Source organism: Eleutherodactylus coqui, chromosome 12 (assembly GCF_035609145.1).
Source record: "Eleutherodactylus coqui strain aEleCoq1 chromosome 12, aEleCoq1.hap1, whole genome shotgun sequence".
In the NCBI taxonomy this organism is placed as follows: domain Eukaryota; kingdom Metazoa; phylum Chordata; class Amphibia; order Anura; family Eleutherodactylidae; genus Eleutherodactylus; species Eleutherodactylus coqui.
The window spans coordinates 73,469,060-73,496,312 of record NC_089848.1 but is presented as its reverse complement, the minus strand read 5'-3'; the positions used below and the strand labels follow the sequence as shown (position 1 = coordinate 73,496,312).

The 27,253-nt window shown below is 47.0% G+C and overlaps 1 protein-coding gene across 10 annotated transcripts in view; it reads left to right on the top strand.

The window, feature by feature from the left end:
• The window catches only part of ALS2CL (ALS2 C-terminal like), a 703,387-nt gene that overhangs the window by 656,752 nt on the left and 19,382 nt on the right, over window positions 1–27,253 (top strand). For all 10 annotated transcript variants that reach the window (XM_066585161.1, XM_066585160.1, XM_066585155.1 and 7 more), the window contains 15 exons: window positions 8,910–9,018; window positions 10,658–10,847; window positions 14,162–14,227; window positions 14,764–14,926; window positions 16,370–16,489; window positions 18,384–18,503; window positions 18,893–18,969; window positions 20,625–20,691; window positions 21,106–21,302; window positions 22,087–22,152; window positions 23,072–23,170; window positions 23,390–23,551; window positions 23,789–23,900; window positions 26,166–26,243; window positions 26,529–26,659. In XM_066585161.1, coding sequence (XP_066441258.1) covers window positions 8,910–9,018; window positions 10,658–10,847; window positions 14,162–14,227; window positions 14,764–14,926; window positions 16,370–16,489; window positions 18,384–18,503; window positions 18,893–18,969; window positions 20,625–20,691; window positions 21,106–21,302; window positions 22,087–22,152; window positions 23,072–23,170; window positions 23,390–23,551; window positions 23,789–23,900; window positions 26,166–26,243; window positions 26,529–26,659 — 1,757 coding nt within the window. The remainder of the gene's footprint in view (window positions 1–8,909; window positions 9,019–10,657; window positions 10,848–14,161; window positions 14,228–14,763; window positions 14,927–16,369; window positions 16,490–18,383; window positions 18,504–18,892; window positions 18,970–20,624; window positions 20,692–21,105; window positions 21,303–22,086; window positions 22,153–23,071; window positions 23,171–23,389; window positions 23,552–23,788; window positions 23,901–26,165; window positions 26,244–26,528; window positions 26,660–27,253) is intronic.

Here is a 27,253-nt window from a genome sequence, read left to right as displayed (position 1 = left end):
TGACCGACTGTGAGCCGCCACGGTCCTCCGCAATACAGATTATTCAGGTATGCAGCGTCTTTATACATGGCTTTTATGGCTCTTAGGCTGAGTCCCGAATGGAATCCAGCCCTGCCCGCGGCGGGTGACCCTGTGTACCTGTCATTTTTTTCGCCAGTGTCCGTGCGGACCAGTCTTCTTCTGGCTTATCTGTACTCCGGACGGTCTGCGCAGCTCGCCGTCGGTCATGCACAGTACAGATTTTTTTTTTTTTTTTTAAAGCTCCTGTTTTTTTCATGGAATCTGCGGCACTTCCGAAATGTCAATTGCAGACAGGTCATGGTTTAGACGGCTTTCATTGATTCAATGGAAGCCATCCATGCAGGAACTGCACTAACATTTTATGCATGCTGCGATGTTTCATCCGTGAGCAGAAACTGCAGTTGGTTTCCAGTCGTGTGCATAAAGAATTATTCTTCCATAGTATGCTATGGAGGGTTAATGCTGCGGAGTCCGGAAGCGGATGCCCGCTCCCGATTCCGCAGCAAAATCCGCCCGTGTGCATGAGGCCTTACACATTGCTAAGGACTAGTGTTGTTGAACCAAACCAGTAAATCCCTGTTTTGTGTAGAACTTTGCTGAAAGCTCAATTCGGGGTCATGCTAAACCAATCTGTTAGCAAGATTCTACTGCTTCGGTTCGCTCAGCACTACACTTAATACATTTGTCACGTCTGGCAGAAACCCCATGTGCCAACCTGAAATCTATGCCAGCTACACTTGGGCTATAGCTATAATTTATGACAGTTTCTGGATTAATTATAGTAAATCTAACTAAAGCATCTCATGTCCGCTTCTTACTCCACTTTTACAAACTGCTATGCATGGGTTAAATTGCCCTGTGTGCCAAAAGAGGTGCAAATACATTAATAAATGGGGTCATAAGATATGATTGTTCGTCTCGAGAAACCAAGTAATCTTGTAGATATGATAAAGGATGGTGCTGCAGTACCGGTTATGACTAGAGATGAGCGAGCACCAAAATGCTCGGGTGCTCGTTACTCGGGACGAAATTATCGCAATGCTCGAGGGTTCGTTTCGAGTAACGAACCCCATTGAAGTCAATGGGCGACCCGAGCATTTTTGTATTTCGCCGATGCTCGCTAAGGTTTTCATTTGTGAAAATCGGGGCAATTCAAGAAAGTGATGGGAACGACACAGAAACGGATAGGGCAGGCGAGGGGCTACATGTTGGGCTGCATCTCAAGTTCACAGGTCCCACTGTTAAGCCACAATAGCGGCAAGAGTGGGCCCCCCGCCCCCAACAACTTTTACTTCTGAAAAGCCCTCATTAGCAATGCATACCTTAGCTAAGCACCACACTACCTCCAACAAAGCACAATCACTGCCTGCATGACACTCCGCTGCCACTTCTCCTGGGTTACATGCTGCCCAACCCCCCCCCCCCCTGCACGACCCAGTGTCCACAGCGCACACCAAATTGTCCCTGCGCAGCCTTCAGCTGCACTCATGCCACGCCACACTCATGTCTATTTATAAGTGCGTCTGCCATGAGGAGGAACCGCAGGCACACACTGCAGAGGGTTGGCACGGCTAGGCAGCGACCCTCTTTAAAAGGGGCGGGGCGATAGCCCACAATGCTGTACAGAAGCAATGAGAAATATAATCCTGTGCCACCGCCATCAGGAGCTGCACACGTGGGCATAGCAATGGGGAACCTATGTGCCACACACTATTCATTCTGTCAAGGTGTCTGCATGCCCCAGTCAGACTGCGGTTTTTTATAAATAGTCACAGGCAGATACAACTCCGCAATGGGAATTCCCTGTGGACCCACAGCATGGGTGGCTCCCTGGAACCCACCGGCTGTACATTAATGTATCCCATTGCAGTGCCCAGCACAGCTGATGTAACGTCAGCTGTAATGCAGGTGGGCTAAAAATTAATTGGATTACACTGTAGGCGAGGTCCCCCAAAAATTGGTGTACCAACAGTACTAATGTACCTCAGAAAAATTGCCCATGCCCAACCAAGAGGGCAGGTGAAACCCATTAATCGCTTTGGTTAATGTGGCTTAACCCCTTGAGTGGCACGCCCGGAAAATTTCCGGGACGAGCTCCACTGCTCATAGCAACATAGCCCGGAAGATTTCCGGGCTATGTATCACTATGGGAGCTGCAGAGCACAATGCCACAAGCTGTGACAGTGTGCTCTGCCTGCACAGACCCACACAGAGCAGTGCAAGGGCTTTGAAAAACTAGCAGAAGATATTGCCGACATGTCGGCAATGTCCTGCTTTGTTTACAAGTTGCCATAGAGACCATCGGCTTGTCAGAAGCAAGCGATGGTCTCTGTGGCAGGGAGAGCTGGTTGTTAGCTGTCAGAGGACAGCTAGGTACCTGCTCTTACAGCAGAGATCAGAGAAAACCTCCGATCTCTGCTGTGTTAACCCTTTACATGCTGCAGTCTATGTGACTGCAGCATGTAAAGGGTTGTCACTGCAGCATGTAAAGGGCTGTCACCATCGGACCCCCGGAATGTGATCAGGGGTCCTGGTGGGTCCCTGTGGAAGTCCCCTAAAGGGACAAAAAAAAAAAATTTTTTAATTAAAAAAAAAAAAGTAAAAAAATAATTAAAAAAATTAAAAAAACACTTGTCTCCCTTTACTGTGTAAAAAATCAAAAATACAATCACACATGTGGTATCCATGTGCGTCGTAATGACCCAGAGAAGGAAGTTAATACATTATTTAACCCCTTAATGACATGGCCCCTTTTTTTCTTTTTTCCCCATTTCTTTTTTTCCTCCCCCCTGTTTAAAAAATCACAACTTGTCCCGCAAAAAACAAGCCCTCATATGGCCATGTCAATGGAAAAATGAAAAAGTTATGGCTCTTGAGACGCAACTGCAAAACTAGTTGAAATTCAATGATTAGACCATTTTAAAAAACCTGCCCTGATGGGCACGACAGGGTGGTAGGAAACCTGCCACTCAAGGGGTTAATTGGTAACTAGGCCTGGAGGCAGCCCAGTTAAAATAAAAATTGGTTCAGGTGAAAGTTTCAACGCTTTAATGAGCATTGAAACGTCTAAAAATTGTTTACAAAAATTATATGACTGAACCTTGTGGGCCTAAGAAAAATTGCCCGTTCGGCGTGATTATGTGAGGTTTCAGGAGGAGGAGCAGGAGGAGGAGGATGAATATTATACACAGATTGATGAAGCTAAAAGGTCCCCGTTTTTGATGGGGATACAGAACGATGCTTCCATCCGCGGGTGCAGCCTACGTATTGTTTAGGTATCGCTGCTGTCCGCTGGTGGAGAAGAGAAGTCTGGGGAAATCCAGGCTTTGTTCATCTTGATGAGTGTAAGCCTGTCGGCACTGTCAGTTGACAGGCGGGTACGCTTATCCATGATGATTCCCCCAGCCACACTAAACACACTCTCTGACAAGACGCTAGCCGCAGGACAAGCAAGCACCTCCAGGGCATACAGCGCGAGTTCAGGCCACGTGTCCAGCTTCGACACCCAGTAGTTGTAGGGGGCAGAGGCGTCACCGAGGACGGTCGTGCGATCGGCTACGTACTCCCTCACCATCCTTTTACAGTGCTCCCACCAACTCAGCCTTGACTGGGGAGCGGTGACACAGTCTTGCTGGGGAGCCAGAAAGCTGTCAAAGGCCTTAGAGAGTGTTCCCCTGCCTGTGCTGTACATGCTGCTTGATCTCTGCGCCTCCCCTGCTACCTGGCCCTCGGAACTGCGCCTTTGGCCACTAGCGCTGTCGGATGGGAAGTTTACCATCAGTTTGTCCACCAGCGCCCTGTGGTATAGCATCATTCTGGAACGCCTTTCCTCTTCGGGAATGAGAGTGGAAAGGTTCTCCTTATACCGTGGGTCGAGCAGTGTGTACACCCAGTAATCCGTAGTGGCCAGAATGCGTGTAACGCGAGGGTCACGAGAAAGGCATCCTAACATGAAGTCAGCCATGTGTGCCAGGGTACCTGTACGCAACACATGGCTGTCCTCACTAGGAAGATCACTTTCAGGATACTCCTCCTCCTCCTCCTTCTCCTCCTCCTCTGGCCATACACGCTGAAAGGATGACAGGCAAGCAGCATGTGTACCCTCAGCAGTGGGCCAAGCTGTCTCTTCCCCCTCCTCCTCATGCTCCTCCCCCTCCTCCTCCTCCTCCTCAACGCGCTGAAATATAGACATGAGGGTGCTCTGACTATCCAGCGACATACTGTCTTCCCACGCCTCCGTTTCCGAGTGCAAAGCGTCTGCCTTTATGCTTTGCAGGGAACTTCTCAAGAGGCATAGCAGAGGAATGGTGACGCTAATGATTGCAGCATCCCCGCTCACCATCTGGGTAGACTCCTCAAAGTTTCCAAGGACCTGGCAGATGTCTGCCAACCAGGACCACTCTTCTGTAAAGAATTGAGGAGGCTGACTCCCACTACGCCGCCCATGTTGGAGTTGGTATTCCACAATAGCTCTACGCTGCTCATAGAGCCTGGCCAACATGTGGAGCGTAGAGTTCCACCGTGTGGGCACGTCGCACAGCAATCGGTGCACTGGCAGATTAAACCGATGTTACAGGGTCCGCAGGGTGGCAGCATCCGTCTTGGAGTTGCGGAAATGTGCGCTGACCCGGCGCACCTTTCCGAGCAGGTATGACAAGTGTGGGTAGCTTTTCAGAAAGCGCTGAACCACCAAATTAAAGACATGGGCCAGGCATGGCACGTGCGTGAGGCTGCCGAGCTGCAGAGCCGCCACCAGGTTACGGCCGTTGTCACACACGACCATGCCCGGTTGGAGGCTCAGCAGCGCAAGCCAGCGGTCGGTCTGCTCTGTCAGACCCTGCAGCAGTTCGTGGGCCGTGTGCCTCCTATCTCCTAAGCTGAGTAGTTTCAGCACGGCCTGCTGACGCTTGCCCACCGCTGTGCTGCCGTGCCGCGCAACACCGACTGCTGGCGACGTGCTGCTGCTGACACATCTTGATTGCGAGACAGAGGTTGCGTAGGAGGAGGAGGAGGGTGGTTTAGTGGAGGAAGCATACACCGCCGCAGATACCACCACCAAGCTGGGGCCCGCAATTCTGGGGGTGGGTAGGACGTGAGCGGTCCCAGGCTCTGACTCTGTTCCAGCCTCCACTAAATTCACCCAATGTGCCGTCAGGGAGATATAGTGGTCCTGCCCGCCTATGCTTGTCCACATGTCTGTTGTTAAGTGGACCTTGGCAGTAACCGCGTTGGTGAGGGCGCGTACAATGTTGCGGGAGACGTGGTCGTGCAGGGCTGGGACGGCACATCGGGAAAAGTAGTGGCAACTGGGAACCGAGTAGCGCGGGGCCGCCGCCGCCATCATGCTTTTGAAAGCCTCCGTTTCCACAAGCCTATACAGCAGCATCTCCAGGCTGATCAATTTGGCTATGTGCACGTTTAACACTTGAGCGTGCGGGTGCGTGGTGGCGTACTTGCGCTTGCGCTCAAACAGTGCCGCTAGCGACATCTGGACGCTGCGCTGAGAGACATTGCTGGATGGGGCCGAGGACAGCGGAGGTGAGGGTGTGGGTGCAGGCCAGGAGACGGTAGTGCCTGTGTCCTCAGAGGGGGGTTGGATCTCGGTGGCAGGTTGGGGCACAGGGGGAGAGGCAGTGGTGCAAACCGGAGGCGGTGAACGGCCTTCGTCCCACCTTGTGGGGTGCTTGGCCATCATATGCCTGCGCATGCTGGTGGTGGTGGCTCCCCAGCTGATCTTGACGCGACAAAGGTTGCACACCACTGTTCGTCGGTCGTCAGGCGTCTCTGTGAAAAACTGCCACACCGTAGAGCACCTTGACCTGTGCAGGGTGGCATGGCACGAGGGGGCGCTTTGGGAAACAGTTGGTGGGTTATTCGGTCTGGCCCTGCCTCTACCCCTGGCCACCGCACTGGCTCGGCCTGTGCCCAAACCCTGACTTGGGCCTCCGCGTCCTCGCCCGCGTCCACGTCCTCTAGGCCTACCCCTACCCCTCAGCATGCTGTATTACCAGTAGTGCAGAAACAGAACGCTGTATTTAAATGTGCCGCTTATTGGCCTGTGGTTGGAGGCTGACTTCGCTTACGGAACGCCAGGAAATAATTTTGCGCAAGCCTGCTGTAACACTTAGCGTATGAATTAGGAGGACAACTACACCCAGCACAGACCCAGTACACTGAGGACAGTCACAGGCAGCCCAAATAGATTTTTTTCCCCAAATGTTTTTGGAAAGGCCCACTGCCTATATTCAATAAATATATGTCTTCTGTCCCTGCCTCACAATATATGTCTTCTGTCCCTGCCTCACAATATATGATCAAATTATATACTAAGAACCTTGCATTATTTAATGTGGTTAGATTATAGGTTTGTATACCTCTGATAGTGAATTTATTTTGCGTGCTGCTGCCAATTTTGGTTTCTGCCTCACAATATATGTCTTCTGTCCCTGCCTCACCACCACTACTGGCCCTGGAGTATGTATAATTACTGCAGGGCGCAATGCTCTGCACGGCCGATATACAAAAAAAAAAAATATATGCAACACTGCAAAAAGCAGCCTCCACAGTACTGCACACGGTTAGATGTGGCCCTAAGAAGGACCGTTGGGGTTCTTGAAGCCTAAAATCAATCCTAACACTCTCCCTATAGCAGCTCCGGCACCAGCAGCACTGTCCCTGATCTCTGTCAGAATGCTTCTGTGGCGAGCCGCGGGAGGGGCCGATTTATATACTCGGGTGACACCTGATCTCGCCAGCTACTCACTGCAGGGGGGTGGTATAGGGCTTGAACGTCGCAGGGGGAAGTTATAATGCCTTCCCTGTCTTTCTATTGGCCAGAAAAGCGCGCTAACGTCTCAGAGATGAAAGTGAAAGTAACTTGAACATCGCGTGGTACTCGTCTCGAGTAACGAGCATCTCGAACACGCTAATACTCGAACGAGTATCAAGCTCGGACGAGTATGTTCGCTTATCTCTAGTTATGATCACCAGAGCAGGAAACCTACAACAATCATTTCTTCTATGAAGGCAATGAATATATTAAAAATCAGACTCTGCTTTCCCCAAATATTTGTTTCCGGCTTCACATTGTGAATGTACTCTATAGGATAAATGAGAAATGTAGAGGATAATGGTGATGCTACGCAGGGACTTACAGGTGTCGGCAATTCTGGCCATTATTAACAAGGCAACTCCACCCAAGATACAATGTCAGTTTAGGATACTGTGATGCACTCCTCCATCCACCTCTTGGGAGACTCAGCCAATGGACACCATCAGGAATACTGTGTCTGTATGGTGGGAGGTAAATTCTTTACCCGATTTACATTATGTCCTATACTCTAGTCACATCCAGAGCTGCACTCACAAACATAACCTTTAGATCTGACAGCATAAATGCATTATACCCTCTGATAACAGGCAGCCTGTATAATTGTGAATGCAGCTGTGGAAGTGACTGGAGTATAAGACATGAAGTAAGGATCAGTACAAATGAAATATGATAAAGTATTTGCAGAGATAAGGGACACTTACACGGGACAATTATCACGCCAAATTCGTACAAAAGAACAAATTTTAGCGATAATTGTCATGTCTGAATGCACAGCCATCGCGCACTATTCCTTTACAGTTCGTTGGTCGCTAAATTTCAACCAGCATGAAAATCAGTGTAAACGCTCCCCGCTCAGTGCTTCACATACAATATAAGATCGCCTGCACACGTACGGATATTTATGCAGAATCCATGGTCAATTGCGATTTCCACTCGCAGAGGAAAAAATCGCAGCATGCTCCATTTTCATTCGAATCAATGGAAGCTATCCAACCCGCGGCCCGCCCGCAATGAACATTGCGGACAGGTCGCGGATTCCGTGTCATCGCTTAGCAACAATGCAGGGAAAAAATTTGAAAAAAAATCTGTACTGCGCATATGTGACGGCTAGCCCCCGGGTCCATCCGCAGTACAGAAAAGGGGACAAATAGGGCGACAGAGCAGGTATGCGAGGACACTGTTGCTGCCAGAGCCGGATTCCGCATGCGTGAGAAGCCTGCGGTGATCTTCTTGCCTAAACGCTCTGCACGAGTGCTAACAAGCTAGCGGTGACGTCACCCGCTCGTGCCGTCGTTTAGATGACCGTTGTCCAGTGTAGATGGGACATTACTCTACAGAATTTGAACATGTTATTTGAAATGTTCCGTTTGTGGCTCATTGTGGGGTTGTAACTAGAGATGAGCGAGCATACTCGCTAAGGGCAATTACTCGATCAAGCATTGCCCTTAGTGAGTACCTGCCCGCTCGGAAGAAAAGATTCAGCTGCTGGCGGCGGGGGAGAGCGGGGAGGAACGGAGGGGAGATCTCTCTCTCCCTCTCTCCCCCCGCTCCCCTGCTCACTGCCGCAACTCACCTCTCACCCGCGCCGGCAGCCGAACCTTTTCTTCCGAGCGGGCAGATACTCGCTAAGGATAATGCTCAATCCAGTAATTGTCTTTAGCGAGTATGCTCACTCATCTCTAGTTGTAACCCGTCCGTGGGCTGTTAGATAATAATTAGAGATGAGCGAGCGTACTCGGATAAGCACTACTCGCTCGAGTAATTGGCTTTATCCGAGTATCGCTGTGCTCGGGTCTAAAGATTCGGGTGCCGGCACGGAGCGGGGAGCTGCAGGGGAGAGCGGGGAGGAACGGAGGGGAGATCTTTCTCTCCTTCTCTCCCGCCCGCTCTCCCCTGCTCCCCCCTGCGACTCACCTGTCAGCCGCAGCGGCACCCGAATCTTTAGCCCCGAGCACAGCGATACTCGGATAAAGCCAATTACTCGAGCGAGTAGTGCTTATCCGAGTACGCTCGCTCATCTCTAATAATAATCAAAGTATCGCTTCACTCGTTACAGAACGTCATCTTCACAGAGGCTGGGATTCTGCTGAAAATAGAGGAAGACTTCTTATCTTCACTGTCACTGATTAACACCATCATCCTAAACCGATTACTGCAGGGCACAGGTAAATGAGAACGTCAACACAGAATGTACCGTTTCCCTATATCATAAGGCTCACCTCAAGGCACCTTTACACGGGGCAACTATCGCCCAAATAATCATTGGAAACAGTGAATTTCTGCGATAGTCGTCCCATGTACACCCAGCCACCGACCGGCACGGAGCAAGAAATCACTCTCTTGTTAGTCGCTTGGTTTTTAGTTAACTTAAAAACCAAGCAACTATCTGCCCTTGTAAACAGGCAGTCAACCATCTGTGAACATTCATCTATGAACAACTGCCTGTTTGCAATGAATGGAGGCGGCCGGCCAGAAGTCATCTCTGACACCTCCTCTGAACGACTACAGCTTCTGTGTGAATGCTCAGTCTATGGGGCGGCTGTTGGATACTTATGCACCTGACAGTTATCCCGTGTAATAGTATCTTTATACTAGAGTAACAGCTATTCATCTATTACTGCTGACAACCAGCCTCTATATCATGTCTGAGAGGTAGTCACAGCCCCGCCCCCTGTTACTGACATCACAGATATAATATAATTACATTGTGATCAGACTTGAGATCCACACACCTTATACTACAGTAACAGCTATTCATCTATTACTACTGACAACCAGCCTCTATATCATGTCTGAGAGGTAGTCACAGCCCCGCCCCCTGTTACTGACATCACTGATATAATATAATTACACTGTGATCAGACATGAGATCCACACACCTTATACTACAGTAACAGCTATTCATATATTACTGCTGACAACCAGCCTCTATATCATGTCTGAGAGGTAGTCACAGCCCCGCCCCCTGTTACTGACATCACTGATATAATATAATTACATTGTGATCAGACATGAGATCCACACACCTTATACTACAGTAACAGCTATTCATCTATTACTGCTGACAACCAGCCTCTATATCATGTCTGAGAGGTAGTCACAGCCCCGCCCCCTGTTACTGATATCACTGATATAATATAATTACATTGTGATCAGACATGAGATCCACACACCTTATACTACAGTAACACCTATTCATGTATTACTGCTGACAACCATCCTCTATATCATGTCTGAGAGGTAGTCACAGCCCCGCCCCCTGTTACTGACATCACTGATATAATATAATTACACTGTGATCAGACATGAGATCCACACACCTTATACTACAGTAACAGCTATTCATCTATTACTGCTGACCACCAGCCTCTATATCATGTCTGAGAGGTAGTCACAGCCCCGCCCCCTGTTACTGACATCACTGATATAATTACATTGTGATCAGACATGAGATCCACACACCTTATACTACAGTAACAGCTATTCATCTATTACTGCTGACAGCTAGCCTCTATATCATGTCTGAGAGGTAGTCACAGCCCCGCCCCCTGTTACTGACATCACTGATATAATTACATTGTGATCAGACATGAGATCCACACACCTTATACTACCGTAACAGCTATTCATCTATTACTGCTGACAACCAGCCTCTATATCATGTCTGAGAGGTAGTCACAGCCCCGCCCCCTGTTACTGACATCACTGATGTAATTACACTGTGATCAGACATAAGATCCACACACCTTATACTATAGCATCGTCCCCTGTTACTGACATCACTCTTCTGCCATTTTTTCCCAGATGTTCCAGATCTTTTAGGTAATGATTATTTGAAGTTGCTGAAACTTCTCAATGAAAGGTTCCATAGTGTCTGGGATCTGACAGCAGGATGTTTCCAAACACTAAAGCAAGCCTACGAAGATCTAGCAGTGGACATCCAGGACCTCTACCTCGTGACGGAGGAAAGTCAGTTCCTTCAGGTGTACAGAGAGTGAGTATTACAGCATGTCTGCAGCCCTGACCTGTGTGGGTGGTGTAGACGTACTGATAATGGAGCATATGTACTTGGACTGGTGCTTCACACTCCAATCTAAGGCCTGCGTCACACAAACGTATTTGTGCAGCATTATGCACGCAGAAAATGTGCGCAATACGCAGTGAACAGGACCCGTTGATTGCATGTATTTTGCGCACGTATTTCAGTCATGCAAAAAAATATGCAGCATAGAGGGAAAGTATTGTGTCATCAGAATAGGACCTATTGTTTAAATCAAGGTTTTATGTTAAACTGATTTTTTTTTTTAGTTTCCATCTCACTATGTGTATTAAATAAAAATCCCAACCTCTTGCCGTTTTCCCTAATAATAGTCTGACACTTCCTATTCTCTACTGCTGCCTCACTGGCCATAGACACAATGGACAAGAGGGGACCCATTGACTTTTATTGGAGAGCGTTGTGGGCCTGCTCTATGACCTGTGCAGGGAGGGGGAGGAGGTGAGCTCTGATCATTATTTATTGTGAATGGTGCATCCTGCGTTATCTAATATATAGGTGTCCTCTTTCACTGTAATCATCCCTGTTATGATCCTCCCTTGGAAAGGTTTTCTCTACAGAACAGGAAGTGTCCGGCTATTATTAGGCTTGGTGGTTAGTATGAAAACTGCAGATATTAGGTTTTCTTAAATAGAAGCATAGTAACATGATAATTTTTCAAAATGTACATTGTTTTTATTATGTTTAAAGGGCTTTTCTGATATTTTTAGTATTGGTGGCAGTCAGGGGGACGAGGTGGGTTTAAAAAACCAAAACACATACTCTCCTCTCGCTGTGCGTTGCTCCTCCGCCACCACAATGGTTCTCTGTTCACATTGCCAGCAGTGGTCATGTGGGTTGTTTACCCATGTGACTGCTGCAGCCAGTGGGAGGTCAGGAGGTAAGTCATCAGTGACCTCTTGTAAACCTATCTCAGGAGCCCAAAACTATATAAAAGAAGGAACTTGGAAAACCCCTTCAATGTAAAAACTTGATTTTAAAAAATGACCGGATTAGATACAGCAGCTCAGCAGGCAGTTATTACACATGATGGGATTAGATACAGCAGCTCAGCAGGAAGTAACACACATGATAGGATTAGATACAGCAGTTCAGCAGGCAGTATCACACATGATGGGATTAGATACAGAAGCTCAGCAGGAAGTATCACACATGATGGGATTAGATACAGCAGTTCAGCAGGCAGTATCACACATGATGGGATTAGATACAGAAGCTCAGCAGGAAGTATCACACATGATGGGATTAGATACAGCAGTTCAGCAGACAGTATCACACATGATGGGATTAGATACAGCAGTTCAGCAGGCAGTATCACACATGATGGGATTAGATACAGAAGCTCAGCAGGAAGTATCACACATGATGGGATTAGATACAGCAGTTCAGCAGGCAGTATCACACATGATGGGATTAGATACAGCAGCTCAGCAGGAAGTATCACACATGATAGGATTAGATACAGCAGTTCAGCAGACAGTATCACACATGATGGGATTAGATACAGCAGTTCAGCAGGCAGTATCACACATGATGGGATTAGATACACAGCTCAGCAGGCAGTATCACACATGATGGGATTAGATACAGCAGACAGTATCACACATGATGGGACTAGATACAGTGATATGATCAGCTAGTGCAGAGTATCTGGTTTTTCCTTTTGGCTCTGGCCGCCTGTAGCGCACTTCCCTATAAATAGCGCTGCTAAGACTGGACACATAGATGCCCCTCCGCCCCCGTGACACGGTGCGGGGTCACATGATCTGACCTGACTGTATTAGTCACCAGCCGGGGAATCCCATCTATCTGCCGTCTCCAGTCCACTACATTTTTGGTCTACGAGCGTTGCTTCATTTTAGTTTTGGGAAAGCTGGGTGCCGACAAAGGGCATTATCCCACAAGTCAGCCAAGGATACTCAGTTGTCGGCACATCCTCATGGCAGGAACACGTACACAAGGGTAACACTCTGAAAATCGTGCACACGTTAACCTGAATTATTGCTCTTTAGGCTACATTCAGATGAGCGTGAATATTGTGTATGTTTTCTGCGTTGCGAGACGGGCAAAACTCGTGCAAATACGAACTCGACTCTTTTGAACGGAATCATTTTTTAAACATTTTTATGTATTTCCCTCACAGCGATGATGCCTGTTAAAAAAACAAAAGCGCTGCTTGTGCTATTTTTTTTGGCAGCCTTCGGAACGCATCGCCCATTGTTTTCAATGGGACATTGCGTGCCGTGCACGTGAGTGTGATGTTTCTCATTGAAATCAATGACAAGCACTTGTCGATCCTCCAACACGCATGAAACAAGCGCTTCGGAATTTCACAGAAGTGACTTATGCATGAAAAACGCCTCGTATCCGCGGGTAAAACGCACGCTGACCAGCACGATCTCTCAGCCCAATATCACACCTACGCGTGGGACTGTAGCCTTATCACATGAAGCGCACAGCATTACATAACTAGTAAATTGTGGAGGAATCACATGGCACGCTGATGATGCACTCCGGCACCTGGGAATAATTCCTAACTCATAGATACTGCAAGTATTCTACTTCATTCTAACACAGCTGAGGATTTGTTACAGTTGTATCCAGTCTGTGAGATAAATAGCCTGGACTCCAGACTGATACATTGTAACAGACTATCAGGACAGGAGTGAGATTTGTACTAGGGCTGCTAGAATGGATGCGATTCTAGAAATCGTTCACTGAGAGCAAGCAGGGATTTTGAAAATGGAGAGGAATTGAACAGAGAAATGCAGCGCCTATAAGAAAGTGTCCGAACTTTTCACTCTACAGGGTTAGACTTTATGTAAGACCCGACCATTCACAATGTAATGGTCTCATCCGCATGCCCACAGCAGCACAGAGGGTTTTTGAGGAGTAATAAAGATGAGCGAGCGTACTCAGTTCGTGTGTTTTTGCACTCGAGCGCCGCTTTTCTGAGTAACTGACTACTCTGACGAAAAGATTCGGGGGGCGGCGTGGTGGAGCAGGGGGTAGCAGTGGGGAACAGGGGGGAGCTCTCTCTCTCTCCCCCCCCCCCCCCATTCCCCTCTGCAACCCCCGCTCACCCCCGGCGCCCCCCGAATCTTTTCGTCCGAGCAGTCAGGTACTCGGAAAAAGCGGTGCTCGAGTGCAAAAACACCCGAACTGAGTACGCTCGCTCATCTCTAATGAGCAACCTTCCCCTCCTCAGCTGTATCTCTGTATAACTCTCTGCTGATTTCACTTTCCCGCAGATACATTTCCACATTTACAAATTTTATGGTGATGAAAGGATTTGAAAAATCGGCTAAACAATCGAGGTAAGTAGTTGAGAAGTGCGGGGGCGGGGAGCCCCTGCTAACCCCCACAATATCCCAATAGGGATCAATCCCAGATTCGGCTTCTCTGGGAGGAACACACAATTCTTCTCAAGTTTATAAGTTATATCAGTGTCTGGGAGAGCTGGGTGGCACCCAATATGGTGGGCATTACAGCTCGCACAGCGGCATTTACCAAGCATTCAGCCCTGAACACCATATCTGCCTAGTTGGCCGTTAAGCAATTTCCCATCCCAGTAAAGCTGGGCATCATGGCCTCTATACCGCTCTCACGGAGTTGTTACCCAGCTTTTCTAGTCCCCTACATAACCAGATAGATATACCTTTATGGAGTCTAGGAAAGTTGGGTAGATGTGAGGATATTACCTGCCTTGTCACCTGATGGTGCATATCCCCAGTTATGTCATGCAGGACCCATGGAAAGCTGAGTGGCTGAAGGCCCTTATGTTCCGCAGTAATGTTACTCTTTCCCAGTGGCCCGGTTTCCCTGATTGGTTTTATTTTTCTGTTTTCTGCAGCAGCTACTGGAAGGGAAATAAGAAACTCCTCCTGCAGCTGATTGAGGAGCAATCGGAGACCCCCGTCCACATGATACTGCAGAGGGCCTTCATAGAGCCATTCCGGAATCATGTGCAGGAATACTCACTACTACTGTCACGGCTGAATGAAACCCTCTCAATGGTATGGCCTATGATGTAGAGACAGACCTGCACAAGTCTAAAGCCCCATTTACACGCAACGATGATCGCTCAAAATGTGCCCAGACGATGGTTTTTGAGCAATAATTGCTGCATGTAAATGCTACCATCGTTTGCTTTTCGTCCAAATGATTGTTAGTTGAGTTTGAAATCCATCGTTCGGCTGGAGAGCTGATAGCAGGAACCGCACGCTGTGATTTACCACGGGAGCGCTGATAACATTGTATTCAGCTGCAGAACAAAGGGACTGTATACAGGTAACCGACCACCTGTTGTTCTCTGCATACAGCTCAGGGAGGCTCATTTACACGCAAATGCACCTGTCTGTTGTCAAATGCTGAATCGGTTTTTAGTTATATTTTCTCTTAGTCATACCCAGAGCTGCAATCAAAGTTCTGCTAATGCTTCATGTTTTCTAGTCTAGTCAGATCCAAAGCTACAGCCACAATTCTGCCATTAATTGTTAGTGCTCAGTTTGTTGGATGTCACATCTTTCTACTGCCTCCTGCTGAATCAGTGTCTGAATTAGAGCAACCAAAAGGAAATAAGCAGTGTATACAGCTTTGGATGTGACTAGAGTATAAAACCACGTTACAATCACACAGAGAAAGTTTCATTCCATCAGACAACTTCTAGGGGTGGGATATTTGTAACACCTAGTGTACTATGCGCTGGGTGAAGTGCTACATGTATTGGGCCCAATGTCCACAGGAGGATTTGAATTACGGAATCCACAATTAAAGCCTCCTGTAGGGATACATGGGCGTCCGCCCCGGAATTACAGAATGCAGATTTTTTTTGCAGACTTTTTGGTCCGGAAAACAAATCCCAGCATGCTCCATTTCAGTGCTGTTTTCACACGGACGGCTTCCATTGAAGTCAATTGAATTATAGATGGGCCGCGGATTCCACGGGAAAGCAGTGGTTTAAAAAAGCAAAATGTACTGTGCGCCGGCGCCCCGGCCGACACCTCCGCACTCATCCGCAGTACAGAAAATAGAAGACCCGGACAGGTACGCAAGGTCCTCGGCCGCGGGCAGGGCTGGACTAGGCTGTGGGCTCCCACATGCGGAATGCGATCCGCCGATGGACATGAGGCCTACGGAGGTGCAAGTCTCTTACTAGATTCGTTATATCTGGTGGCACCTTCATGGCCCAGACTGAAGCCTGAGCCAGATACAAACTAGTGTACGCTTCAGCTGATGGAAATTATAATAAATCTTACAGGCTGTGTGGCCACGCCCCCTAATGTTAGGCCACGCCTACTTTGGGGGAAAGCGTAGGGGCCCTTCAGAAAACTTTACAATTTGCAGTTTTGGCACGTATGCCAAAATTGTGTGTGTTGTGTGGCAAACAAAAAATAATACATATGCCACAATGTAGACATGTGCAGCAGCGGCCTCTGATCATCCGGTTTCTCATACAGGATGCGACTCTGACAGATTCCATCACTGCATATGGGAGATTACAGACATTCATAAGCCAAGCCCTGGACGAAGCCTCCCAGACCAAAACACTGTGGAGCTCGGTGTCCAGCAAACTGGTGGTAGGTGAGAGGGCGCTGTGCTGATAAATGTGTACTGTGTGTGCATGGTATGTGTGTACTGTGTATGATAGAAGTATAGTGTGTGTATGGTGTGTACTGTGTGTGTATGGTATGTGTGTACTGTGTGTATGATATGTGTGTACTGTGTGTGTATGGTATGTGTGCACTGTGTGTGTATGGTATGTGTGCACTGTGTGTGTATGGTATGTGTGCACTGTGTGTGTATGGTATGTGTGCACTGTGTGTGTATGGTATGTGTGCACTGTGTGTGATAGAAGTATAGTATGTGTGTTGCATTGTTATGGTATATGTATGACGTGTGTACTATGTGTGTATGGTATTGATGTACTGTGTGTGTATGGTATGTGTGTACTGTGTATGATAGAAGTATAGTTTGTGTATGGTATGTGTGTACTGTGTATGTTGCATTGTTATGGTATATGTATGACGTGTGTACTATGTGTGTATGGTATTGATGTACTGTGTGTGTATGGTATGTGTGTACTGTGTATGATAGAAGTATAGTGTGTGTATGGTATGTGTGTACTGTGTATGTTGCATTGTTATGGTATATGTATGACGTGTGTGTACTATGTGTGTATGGTATTAATGTACTGTGTGTGTATGGTATGTGTGTACTGTGTGTGTTATAGAAGTGTACTGTGTGTGTATGGTATGTATGTACTGTGTGTGTTATAGAAGTGTACTGTGTGTGTATGGTATGTATGTACTGTGTGTGTTATAGAAGTGTACTGTGTGTGTATGGTATGTATGTACTGTGTGTGTTATAGAAGTGTACTGTGTGTGTATGGTATGTGTGTACTGTGTGTGTATGGTATGTGTGTACTGTGTGTGTTATAGAAGTGTACTGTGTGTGTATGGTATGTATGTACTGTGTGTGTTATAGAAGTGTACTGTGTGTGTATGGTATGTATGTACTGTGTGTGTTATAGAAGTGTACTGTGTGTGTATGGTATGTGTGTACTGTGTGTGTATGGTATGTGTGTACTGTGTGTGTATGGTATGTGTGTACTGTGTGTGTATGGTATGTATGTACTGTGTGTGTATGGTATGTGTGTACTGTGTGTTATAGAAGTGTACTGTGTGTGTATGGTATGTGTGTACTGTGTGTGTATGGTATGTGTGTACTGTGTGTGTATGGTATGTGTGTACTGTGTGTGTATGGTATGTGTGTACTGTGTGTGTATGGTATGTGTGTACTGTGTGTTATAGAAGTGTACTGTGTGTGTTGCATTGTTATGGTATCTGTATGACGTGTGTACTATGTGTGTATGGTATTGATATATTATGTGTGTATGGTATTGATATATTATGTGTGTATGGTAAATGTGCATAGTCTGAGTGTACGTATGGTACTGTATGTGTACTAATCATCTGTATAAGGGCAGACTCACACCAGCGTATGCACAAAAACACTTGCGGTAGCGCAACGCAGTTACGCCGCGAACAACGTGTTTTTGCACATCTAACTGCATGTTTTGCACTTGCGGGCCATTTCACACGGGCGCAGGGCACAGCCGTTCTGCGATTTAAAAGGCTTTTTAGCCTAACTGGTTCCAGGTGTTTTCTTTTTCCCGCATATTGCGCAATCACACAGGTATTGAGTGTGCATTTCTGCACCTCCCATAGACTTCTGTTGGGCTTTTGGTGCGCAAATGCAGACTTAAATTGAATATGCTTTTTTCATGTGCAAAATGTGCACCCAAAAATGAGTAATAAGAGCGAGCCCAGTGAAATCGATTGAGTTCTGTTCTCTGTGCATTGTGCGCACAAACACGCCCGTTTGAGTCCGCCCTAATGGATTAGATAATTGTCATGTGACTCTATAGTCTGTGAATGGCTGATACATCGGATCCTCTGTATCACACCGCAGGTCGCTCTTTGTACCCCTGATCGGCGACTACAAGAAGACAGTAAGAATATTCCGGTGACGGTGACACCCGGCAGATATGACAGAGTCCTGGTCTTTAATGATCTGCTGGTCTTCCTGCAGGTGACGACACTGAGCGCCCAATCACAATACTCCCAGATACATTGCAATATTATATCACACTGTTATAATAACCAGCAGTCGTTATAATGTATCCTGCAGCTGACACATATATTATACATGCGGCATCCAGTGGCATCTGATCAAAGCACAAAAATATATGGTAAAGGCAAAGTGGAAATAACAGCAGTCAGTGAAGTCATCTGATGGCTGAATCTGCCTAGAACTGAGCTTTTCATGGTGTGCTGCTTTATATGAATATGGCGCCACCTGCTGGCTGGAGCATGAATTGCAGTAGACAGTGGTAGCAATAGTGGCAGACATTATCACATCACTGCAACCACAGAGGAGTCAAATATCTGATTTAACACTTTCTTGTCCTTATTTTATAGGGTAATGAGCCTCACATCTGTGACTTACAGACCGTCTGGGTGGACACCACAGTCAAGCAAAAATCTGAACTGAACAAGTAAGACTTTGGTCCTATCTGTGTTGGGGCATTCGGGGTTACTGTTCAGTCATAGAAACACAGGGATGCGGCTGCGGACGGATCCATCACATGATGGCCATGAACGGTGTCTGACATACTCCATTCATTATCATAGTATGTTAGAGTGAAATAGGTGGACATATGAGTATTTCAGTCTATTACACTCCCCACCCCCATCTCCCCCAATGCTGATCCAGGGGAAGGCAAAAAAAATGAGGTACAACCCAATTTTCTCCACTGACTCCCAAGTCTGGTAATCAGAATAATACCCAGATCACCAATCCTTCTGAAATAATCAGTGACTATAACATGTAATATTGTAAGAAGACCCTTCCAGGACCTGTGGAGGAGAAGTCCCAGTGTAAGCAGGAGTACGCACAGGCAGCAGGACTGGTAAAGCCAGCGGTGTCAGCATGGCAGAAGGTAGCCAACAAGCGGCATGCTGCAGCCAGATGCAAGAGAGTGACAGCGGAGCTGGGAGGCTGCCGCCAGGGAGAGCCAAGCAGGGCCGGCAGCAATGACAGCTGCTGGGTCGCGAAGCTTGGAGACTGCCACCAGGGAGAGGCAAAGCAGGGCCAGCAGTGATGACAGCTGTGAGGTCGTGGAGCTGGGAGACTGCTGCCCTGGGGAGGCACAGCAGGGCCAGCAGCAATGAAAGCTGTGGGGTTGCGATGCTGGGAGCCTGCCACCAGGGAAAATCACAGCAGGGACGGCAGCAATGAGCGCTGCGGGGTCGGCAGGGGAGACAGCAGCGGACATGGTTACAGAGGAATCGGCATGACAACATCGGGGTCGGCAGGCAAGCGCAGATGCTGAGCCCATCTGCAAATCAGCACCTGTAGGCGTCATATGGCTATCCCCTCCATCTCAACTCGGCTAAGTCATGTCTCCACTCATGCTTCTGGTGGAGACATAATGGACCAGTACCCACTTGTTGTGCAGGTGAATACAATCTATTGCTTCCTGTTATTAGCCGCTTAAAGGGGTTGTTTAGGACGTTTACTATTGATGACCTATCCCAGACAACCCCTTTAACCCTGCAATACTACACCTTTTGGATAACTTTGTTTTTCAAAAGTAGTTGTACAACAATTGCCAAGTATATCATCATACATATATCAATACAGTTTTGTTATTAAAAAAAATGAAATTAAAAGCGCTCTGGTGGCACCAGTTTGAAAACTTGATGGGGTAGTATTCAAGAGTTATAGGGGTTGTCTGTCCTCTATCGTAAATCGGAACTCCCATCCATCTGTTCAGCATTGTCATCAGCGGACAGAGGAGAAAGTGTGGACACCGGCTTCAAAGCCATTGAAATCAATGGGGAAGCCGCGCTGCGACTCCACTTCCTGTTCCTCTCCTGGTCAGGACTGGATATGACTTCCTGATCGGGAGAGAAGCGGGAAGTGTAATAGCAGTGCACCTGTCCCATTGATACGTCTTTCAAAGTGCCTTTTTGTTGCGTTTTTTAACGCACCCAAACCGCAAGCGTGTAACCGCAGCTAAATGTCCTGTTGTCTGGCTGGATGGGTAACTCTTACAGCTTTGTGTATGATGGCAGGCTGAGCAACATCTGCCTTGGCGATGGGCGCCGCTACCAACATGATGGGACTGATGCCTGTTCTCTGTTGCAGCTTCGTGTTACGCATCGTCACACCAGAAGAGGAGCTTTTCCTTTCCACGAAGGAGCAGCCACATCAGGTGACGCAGCGTGCAATGACAAGTTCTGCACTTCACTGATAGACTTTGTATCAACTTCTCACCTTTTTTTAGGATCTCTGCTTGCTGTCAGTGATCGGGAACATTCTTCTTTACTTTCAGACTGAAAACCTGTGCAGACCTAATAGTTTTCACAGCTGAGAGTTTGCTACAATGTGTCCAGTTTAGACAATCCTGTGTGAGATAAACAGACTGATACATTTTACCTGCACTGGTACATAGTAACAAACTATCGGGGCAGGACAGTTCTGGTAGACGTTAGGGTGATGCCCGCAAAGAATGGCGCAGGTGTGGATGAGAATGGCACGTTTTTCTGCTGCGCTTTTCTCACGCATTCAACCTTCGTTGCCCACAGAATCCTCCAATCACTGTTCAATCTGTTGCGTTGGCTTCTAGGTGCTGTGGTGCTGGAAAGTGAATCAGCTGATACAGCAGAGACTGGAGGGAACACGGGATTTTCCTTTATGGGGGAAAACTGGAGAATCCAATGACCCCCCGAATTCTCGACTGTCGAAATACACCTATAGGAATGAAGGCAGGTTTAAGAACGCCGTGTACGAAGGAGACATGTCCTGGGGTAAACCCCATGGCAAGTGAGTAACTAGTCTGTACCAGGAGGGTGCAAGAAATCCCCAGTCAGTACGTGGGAAAGATGGGTGGTTAGTATGGCCACCATTACAGCTCATACAGGAAATGTCACTCAGCTTTCCTGGGCTCCTGCATGGCAAATCTACTTAGTTGTACATCAGAAAAGATAAAATCATCAGTTGTTGATACCTTTAATTCAGCCACTAACACGCTTTTCTATCCCACAAAAAGTATGGAAACGTCTACTTTTTTTTAGCATTGCAGTCAATGAAAACCATATGGAAACCTATGAATCTACATTTCCATACAATTAACGCGTACATTTTTTGTGATCAAGTAAAAGAAGTGTTGAGCTACAAACCTTTATTAAGAAAAAACCTTACAGTGAAAAAGTATGTTTTTCATATAAAAAAACATATTAAAACAGATCACAATCTACCCTGTACCTCGTATACAATGTTAAATACATAAGTGTATGGTCATAATGCATGCATGTTCACACGTTTCTCGCAAATGTGAAACCTACATGAACATGTCAGTGTGGTCGGCCCCTTAGTTGTGCACTGATGCAGAAGCGCAGGATATATTACTTTATAATTGGGTAGACTTGCCATTCAGGAGTCTGGGAAAGCTCGGTGACAACCCCTTAGTGCTGTGTTAGGGGCCATGTTGATTGTCACCCAGCTAGAATTGTCTCAGGGACATCTATTTATTGGGGAATTTCTGATTTTAGAGTTAAAAGAAATAAAATAATGTACCTTTTATAGACGTTCTCCCCTCTCCCTGCAGGGGAACTCTAAAATGGCCAAATGGACGCAATCACGTTGGCGATTTCAAATTCGGACAAGAAGACGGGTAAGATGCTTCACTGTAAACAAAGTATAAAGCATAATCACATAGACATGATGGCAGACAGTGATGGCACACTGGGGTCTCCCAAACATGCAAGCCTTTGTAATAGTGACAGCCACAGTGCCCCTCCTACCAGTGGTAGCCACAGTGCCCCCTCCTACCAGTGGTAGCCACAGTGCCCCCTCCTACCAGTGACAGCCACAGTGCCCCTCCTACCAGTGACAGCCACAGTGCCCCTCCTACCAGTGACAGCCACAGTGCCCACTCCTACCAGTGACAGCCACAGTGCCCCCTCCTACTAGTGACAGGCACAGTGCCCCTCCTACCAGCGACAGGCGTGGTGCCACTCCTACAGTGACAGCCACGGTGCCCTCTCCTACCAGTGGCAGCCACGGTGCCCTCTCCTACCAGTGGCAGCCACAGTGCCCCCTCCTACCAGTGGCAGCCACAGTGCCCCCTCCTACCAGTGACAGCCGCAGTGCCCCCTTCTACCAGTGACAGCCGCAGTGCCCCCTTCTACTAGTGACAGCCGCAGTGCCCCCTCCTACCAGTGACAGCCGCAGTGCCCCTCCTACCAGTGACAGGCACGGTGCCCCTCCTACCAGTGACAGGCACGGTGCCACTCCTACAGTGACAGCCACGGTGCCCCCTCCTACCAGGGGCAGACACACTGCTCCATAAAGCTCCTGTGCCCTCATAGCAGTGTCAGCCACAATATCCTATAAAGTCACAGTGCCCACAGTAATTAAATGAAGGCCATGTTCCCTTTGATCTGAATGAGCTTTTCTCTCCACTGAGGACAAATAAGGGGGTTTTGGGGGTTCAATTTTCAGGATTTGCCTGATCTATAGTAGCAGAGTATATGACGCCCATTATAAAGCTATAATCTCTATGTAACGTGGAGTAATTACTTGTCTTGCAGCTTTGGAATATGTTTGATCCCAGACTCCTCCGGCGACAGATACGACTGTTATAAGTGTCACTGGAGGAACGGTGCCATACATGGATATGGAATCTGTGAGTAAGTAAAACTGGGATAGTGATGGGGCCCTAGACAAGTGATGGGGCCCTAGATGGGCCATACAAATACATTCTATACATTGCAGAACAGCTGGAGTCAGAGGTGTGCTCTGGGTCCTGGGCTCGAGGATGACCACCTGTGTATGGAGGTAGTACAGCCTGTGCTCCGTGTGTGATGATCCTATGGGGGTGAATGACGTGCCTCATCTATATTCTGCAGGTATGCGGATGAATCTGTGTATAAAGGTTACTTCAAGGATAACATGCGGCACGGATTCGGCATCTTGGAGAACCAGACATCCACTACAACCTCCTGGAAATACACCGGGACCTGGGACAGGGACAAGAGAACGGGATACGGAGTCTGGGAAAGCTCGGACAAGTGAGTGATGTGGTCACGGGAGATGAGACCCCTACTTCATAAATAGAATGTCAGGGCTACAGTAAAGACTGACACACAGGCTTAAAGTGGGATGGAAGGATTTTTGTACCATTCAGAACTTGTGCAGTCACTGCACCAGCAGGAAGGACTGGGGATATGTAGAGTCTTCGCTGCAGCTCTGGATGGGACTGGAGCACAGGGCACATAATTACAATGTTGTACTTTCTATTTCCGCAGCAGTGAAAGATACATCGGGATGTGGCAGGAAAACCAGAGACATGGTCTTGGCATCGTCCTTCTAAACACAGGGTCCTGTTATCAGGGGGTCTTCAACGCTAGTAAACTGGTGGTACGTAACTGGAGTCGTCTTTACATCTTGAGGCATCTATACCCGCTGTGTCTAACCTCTGCTGAGGTAGAACGAGTTGTGTTTTGCTGCCACCCTGAGCTCCCCCTAGTGGTGGCTGCAGGCAGAGAGGATGTTATCTTGTATCTCTATGAATGTGTGAAGTAAATGTGGGGATTTGGAGCTTTGGATCACAAAAATAAAGCTCCTCCCCCTCTATAAAATGAATTCCCTTGAAGTGACGTTACATTCTGTCACCTGGGTACATTTAACTTGTTTCATGATTCGTCAGTGAGTGCGCAGTCATGTACTGTACATTTTCGCCACCATACGTGACAATATGCAGTGTCATGGCTGGTTGTGCAGCTGTAAAGCACTATGGGACCCCCGCAGCCGTGGGAATCTCGCATGAGTTTGGTGTGTTGTCAGACTAACAAAACTCGCATGAATATCAACTCTATTCTTTTGAATGGAGTCGTATCCAGTAGCGAAGTATATGAAAATCGTGGCATGTTCTATATTTTCACGTTTCTTGGAACGCATCGGCCATTGTTTTCAATGGGACAGTCAAAAATATTGCTCACCATACGATGCTGCCAGATATCACGGCTGCTCCCTCTGTTACCTACTAATGCATCCTGATGAAACGGTGCATACACCAAAGAGCGCTGTAGAAACGCGTCGATGACGTGGTTTTAGTGAGTCAGTAACCTTCCAGATAGTTCAGGTGTTAGAACTAGGCGGCTGCCCGATACCCTCTGTCGGGCAGCTACATCGGTGCCGACTCAGCTTCTCCCTACTCACAGCGCTGCTGTGTACAAGTACAGGGTTTTGTCACCCAGAGTCCTGCATCCTCATTAGTATTTAAAGGGATCTGTACTACAGGAACAGCACTCTTTAGCGCTGCAGACTTTCAGGCACTTTTTAACCCTTTAAGTGCTGGTTTGGTGCAAGAGTTAGCAACTACTCCCTGAATTGTGTATTAATATTCAGGGTAGTAGTTTTGAACTGGTGCCATATATTTCTTGAGTGGAAGGGCTCTCTATATACTAGTTAACCCTCTCCTCTCCTCTTTTTGATCTACCTCTATCGGTTGATTATAATTTGGAGTTGCTTGAATGAGGAGCATACATAACTAGGAGAGTAAAACCAGTTCATTCTCTGTATTTATCACTGGTTCTTCCTATCCACTCTTTCTTGGCACTATTTAACCCTTTGCTAACTGGACCTTCTGAACCTTAATTGGGCCTTATATTACACATCTATACTGGTATTTAAAGTGGAGGCTCTCCATTACCCCACTTTTATTAATATCAGTTTTTGGCTCTCTCAGCTGGTCCTTTCTGTGACAGTTAACCCTCTCCTCTCCTTGAGGGGTGAATAACCACCATTTACTACATCTGAATAAAGGGTTATATAGGGAGTATTTAAACACTGTGCTCATAATCTAATCCTCCTCTTTATATATCTCCGGAGGAGGGTCTCAACTCAAGTATATATAAGCACAGTGTTGTGTCTGAGCAATATACTTAACACCTTGTTCTCTATCTGGAACTTCTGTCTGATTTGGGGAGCTATCATGGGGGTAACCCCATAATTTATTTATTTATCAGCAGGAGGTGGTTTAGACCTCACTCACTTCAATAACTAATACCACATCAATAAAGGAAGATTGTCATCTCATGTGCTTCATAAATTTGCACATGAGAACTGAGACACCTAATAATTACTAGTGGAAGTCATTGCTGAGGGACCTACTTAGGTTCAGAGGAGTGAAGGGTTTTTCCCAACACCTCAACCTAAGATATATGTTGTGTTCTGTCCAGTTTGATTTTAATTATTATTAATAAAGTTAGTTTTTTAATTAATTCTTCTTCAGTGATTTCCCTGGAAACCCATGTAGAACAAAAGATCCCTGCAGCAAACCCTAACGCATCCCTGGATGTGGTATATCAGGGATATGAGGTCTGATACATGTTGTTAAACTGCAAATCATGCAGCCAACATACTGAAGTTATGGAACAAAGTGATGAAATCCACTACATAAGGGGCGTTACAATAAAAATATTGTTTAATATTGAATGACTTGCCAGTGACACATGAAATAAATGTTTTTGAGAAATACACAACACCCACATTTGGAACGCCCACATATAAATGCCCCAGGTTGTTTGAGCCAGGGGGCAGATGGACCAATACGGTCAGAAAACAGACTGGGGGATAATAATTGCCTCACATTATATTAACCACCATTTGTAACTTTTCCAGGGTTCCGGCATCCTGATAACAGAGGACAACAACCTGTACGAGGGCGAGTTCACTGAAGCATGTCTCCTATCTGGGAAGGTTTGTGGCACACTGGTGTATGTTATTGTTTCTCCATAACCCTGCAGGTCAATTAGAAGTCATATTGCCCTTAAATGCTGCCATCAGTATGTTAAGATGTTGTCACACCAGTCTGCAGCTACTCTGTGTCAGTGGTCACTGTAGCTCTGGCATCCTATTCCTAAGAAGGGAGCTTAGTTTGAATAGTGGAGTGATGTAGTGCAGAGAATTGACTATTTAGCTCCCTTCCCCTCCGCCTGCACAGTATTACTATGTCTATAACCACTATATCTGGATTATTCATAGGGAAAACTTACTTTTGCTAACGGCTTCACCCTGGAGGGAACGTTCAATAAAACGGCGCACAGCGGCCTGCAGACGCACGGAGTCCTCAGCACAGGCTGCAGATTCCAGGATGAGATCCTGAAGAAAAAGTTGTGAGTAAATAATATTGAGAGACGGAGCCGAGGGTAAATGTTCAGGGGAACATCAGTTATACATTGTACAAGACGTCCGCTGTGTGAAAACATGATAATCAGATTATATTACACTGGCTACTGGAACTGCGCCATCTAGAGGTCACAAAATCAAGCACAAATGAAGATCAAGAGATATTAAACAGAGTTCAGTGAAGTAGCGCCATCTAGCTTTCAAATCAACCATACATGAAATTCAGAAGACATCCCTCATAGGGTGATATCTATAGATTGCTATTAATTCAGCATTATCTAATAGTTAGATCAATGGGAAATGAAAAGGAGCGTATCCACCGCATGTAGATTTTAGTGAAACAGCGCTATTTAGTGGCCAGAGTCACCACATATAAGTATGAGAATATTGAACATAGACTTCAATGGAACAGCACCATCTAGTGGTTTGATCTGGGAATAAAGCCATAAACGTAACCAATTAATTAGATCAGTATTCCCCCAACTCAAGCCCTAATGGCACGCAAACGGGTCATGTTTTCAGGATTTCCTCACACTGTCACAGGTCTTCTTACAATAGGATATCCTGAAAACATGACCTGT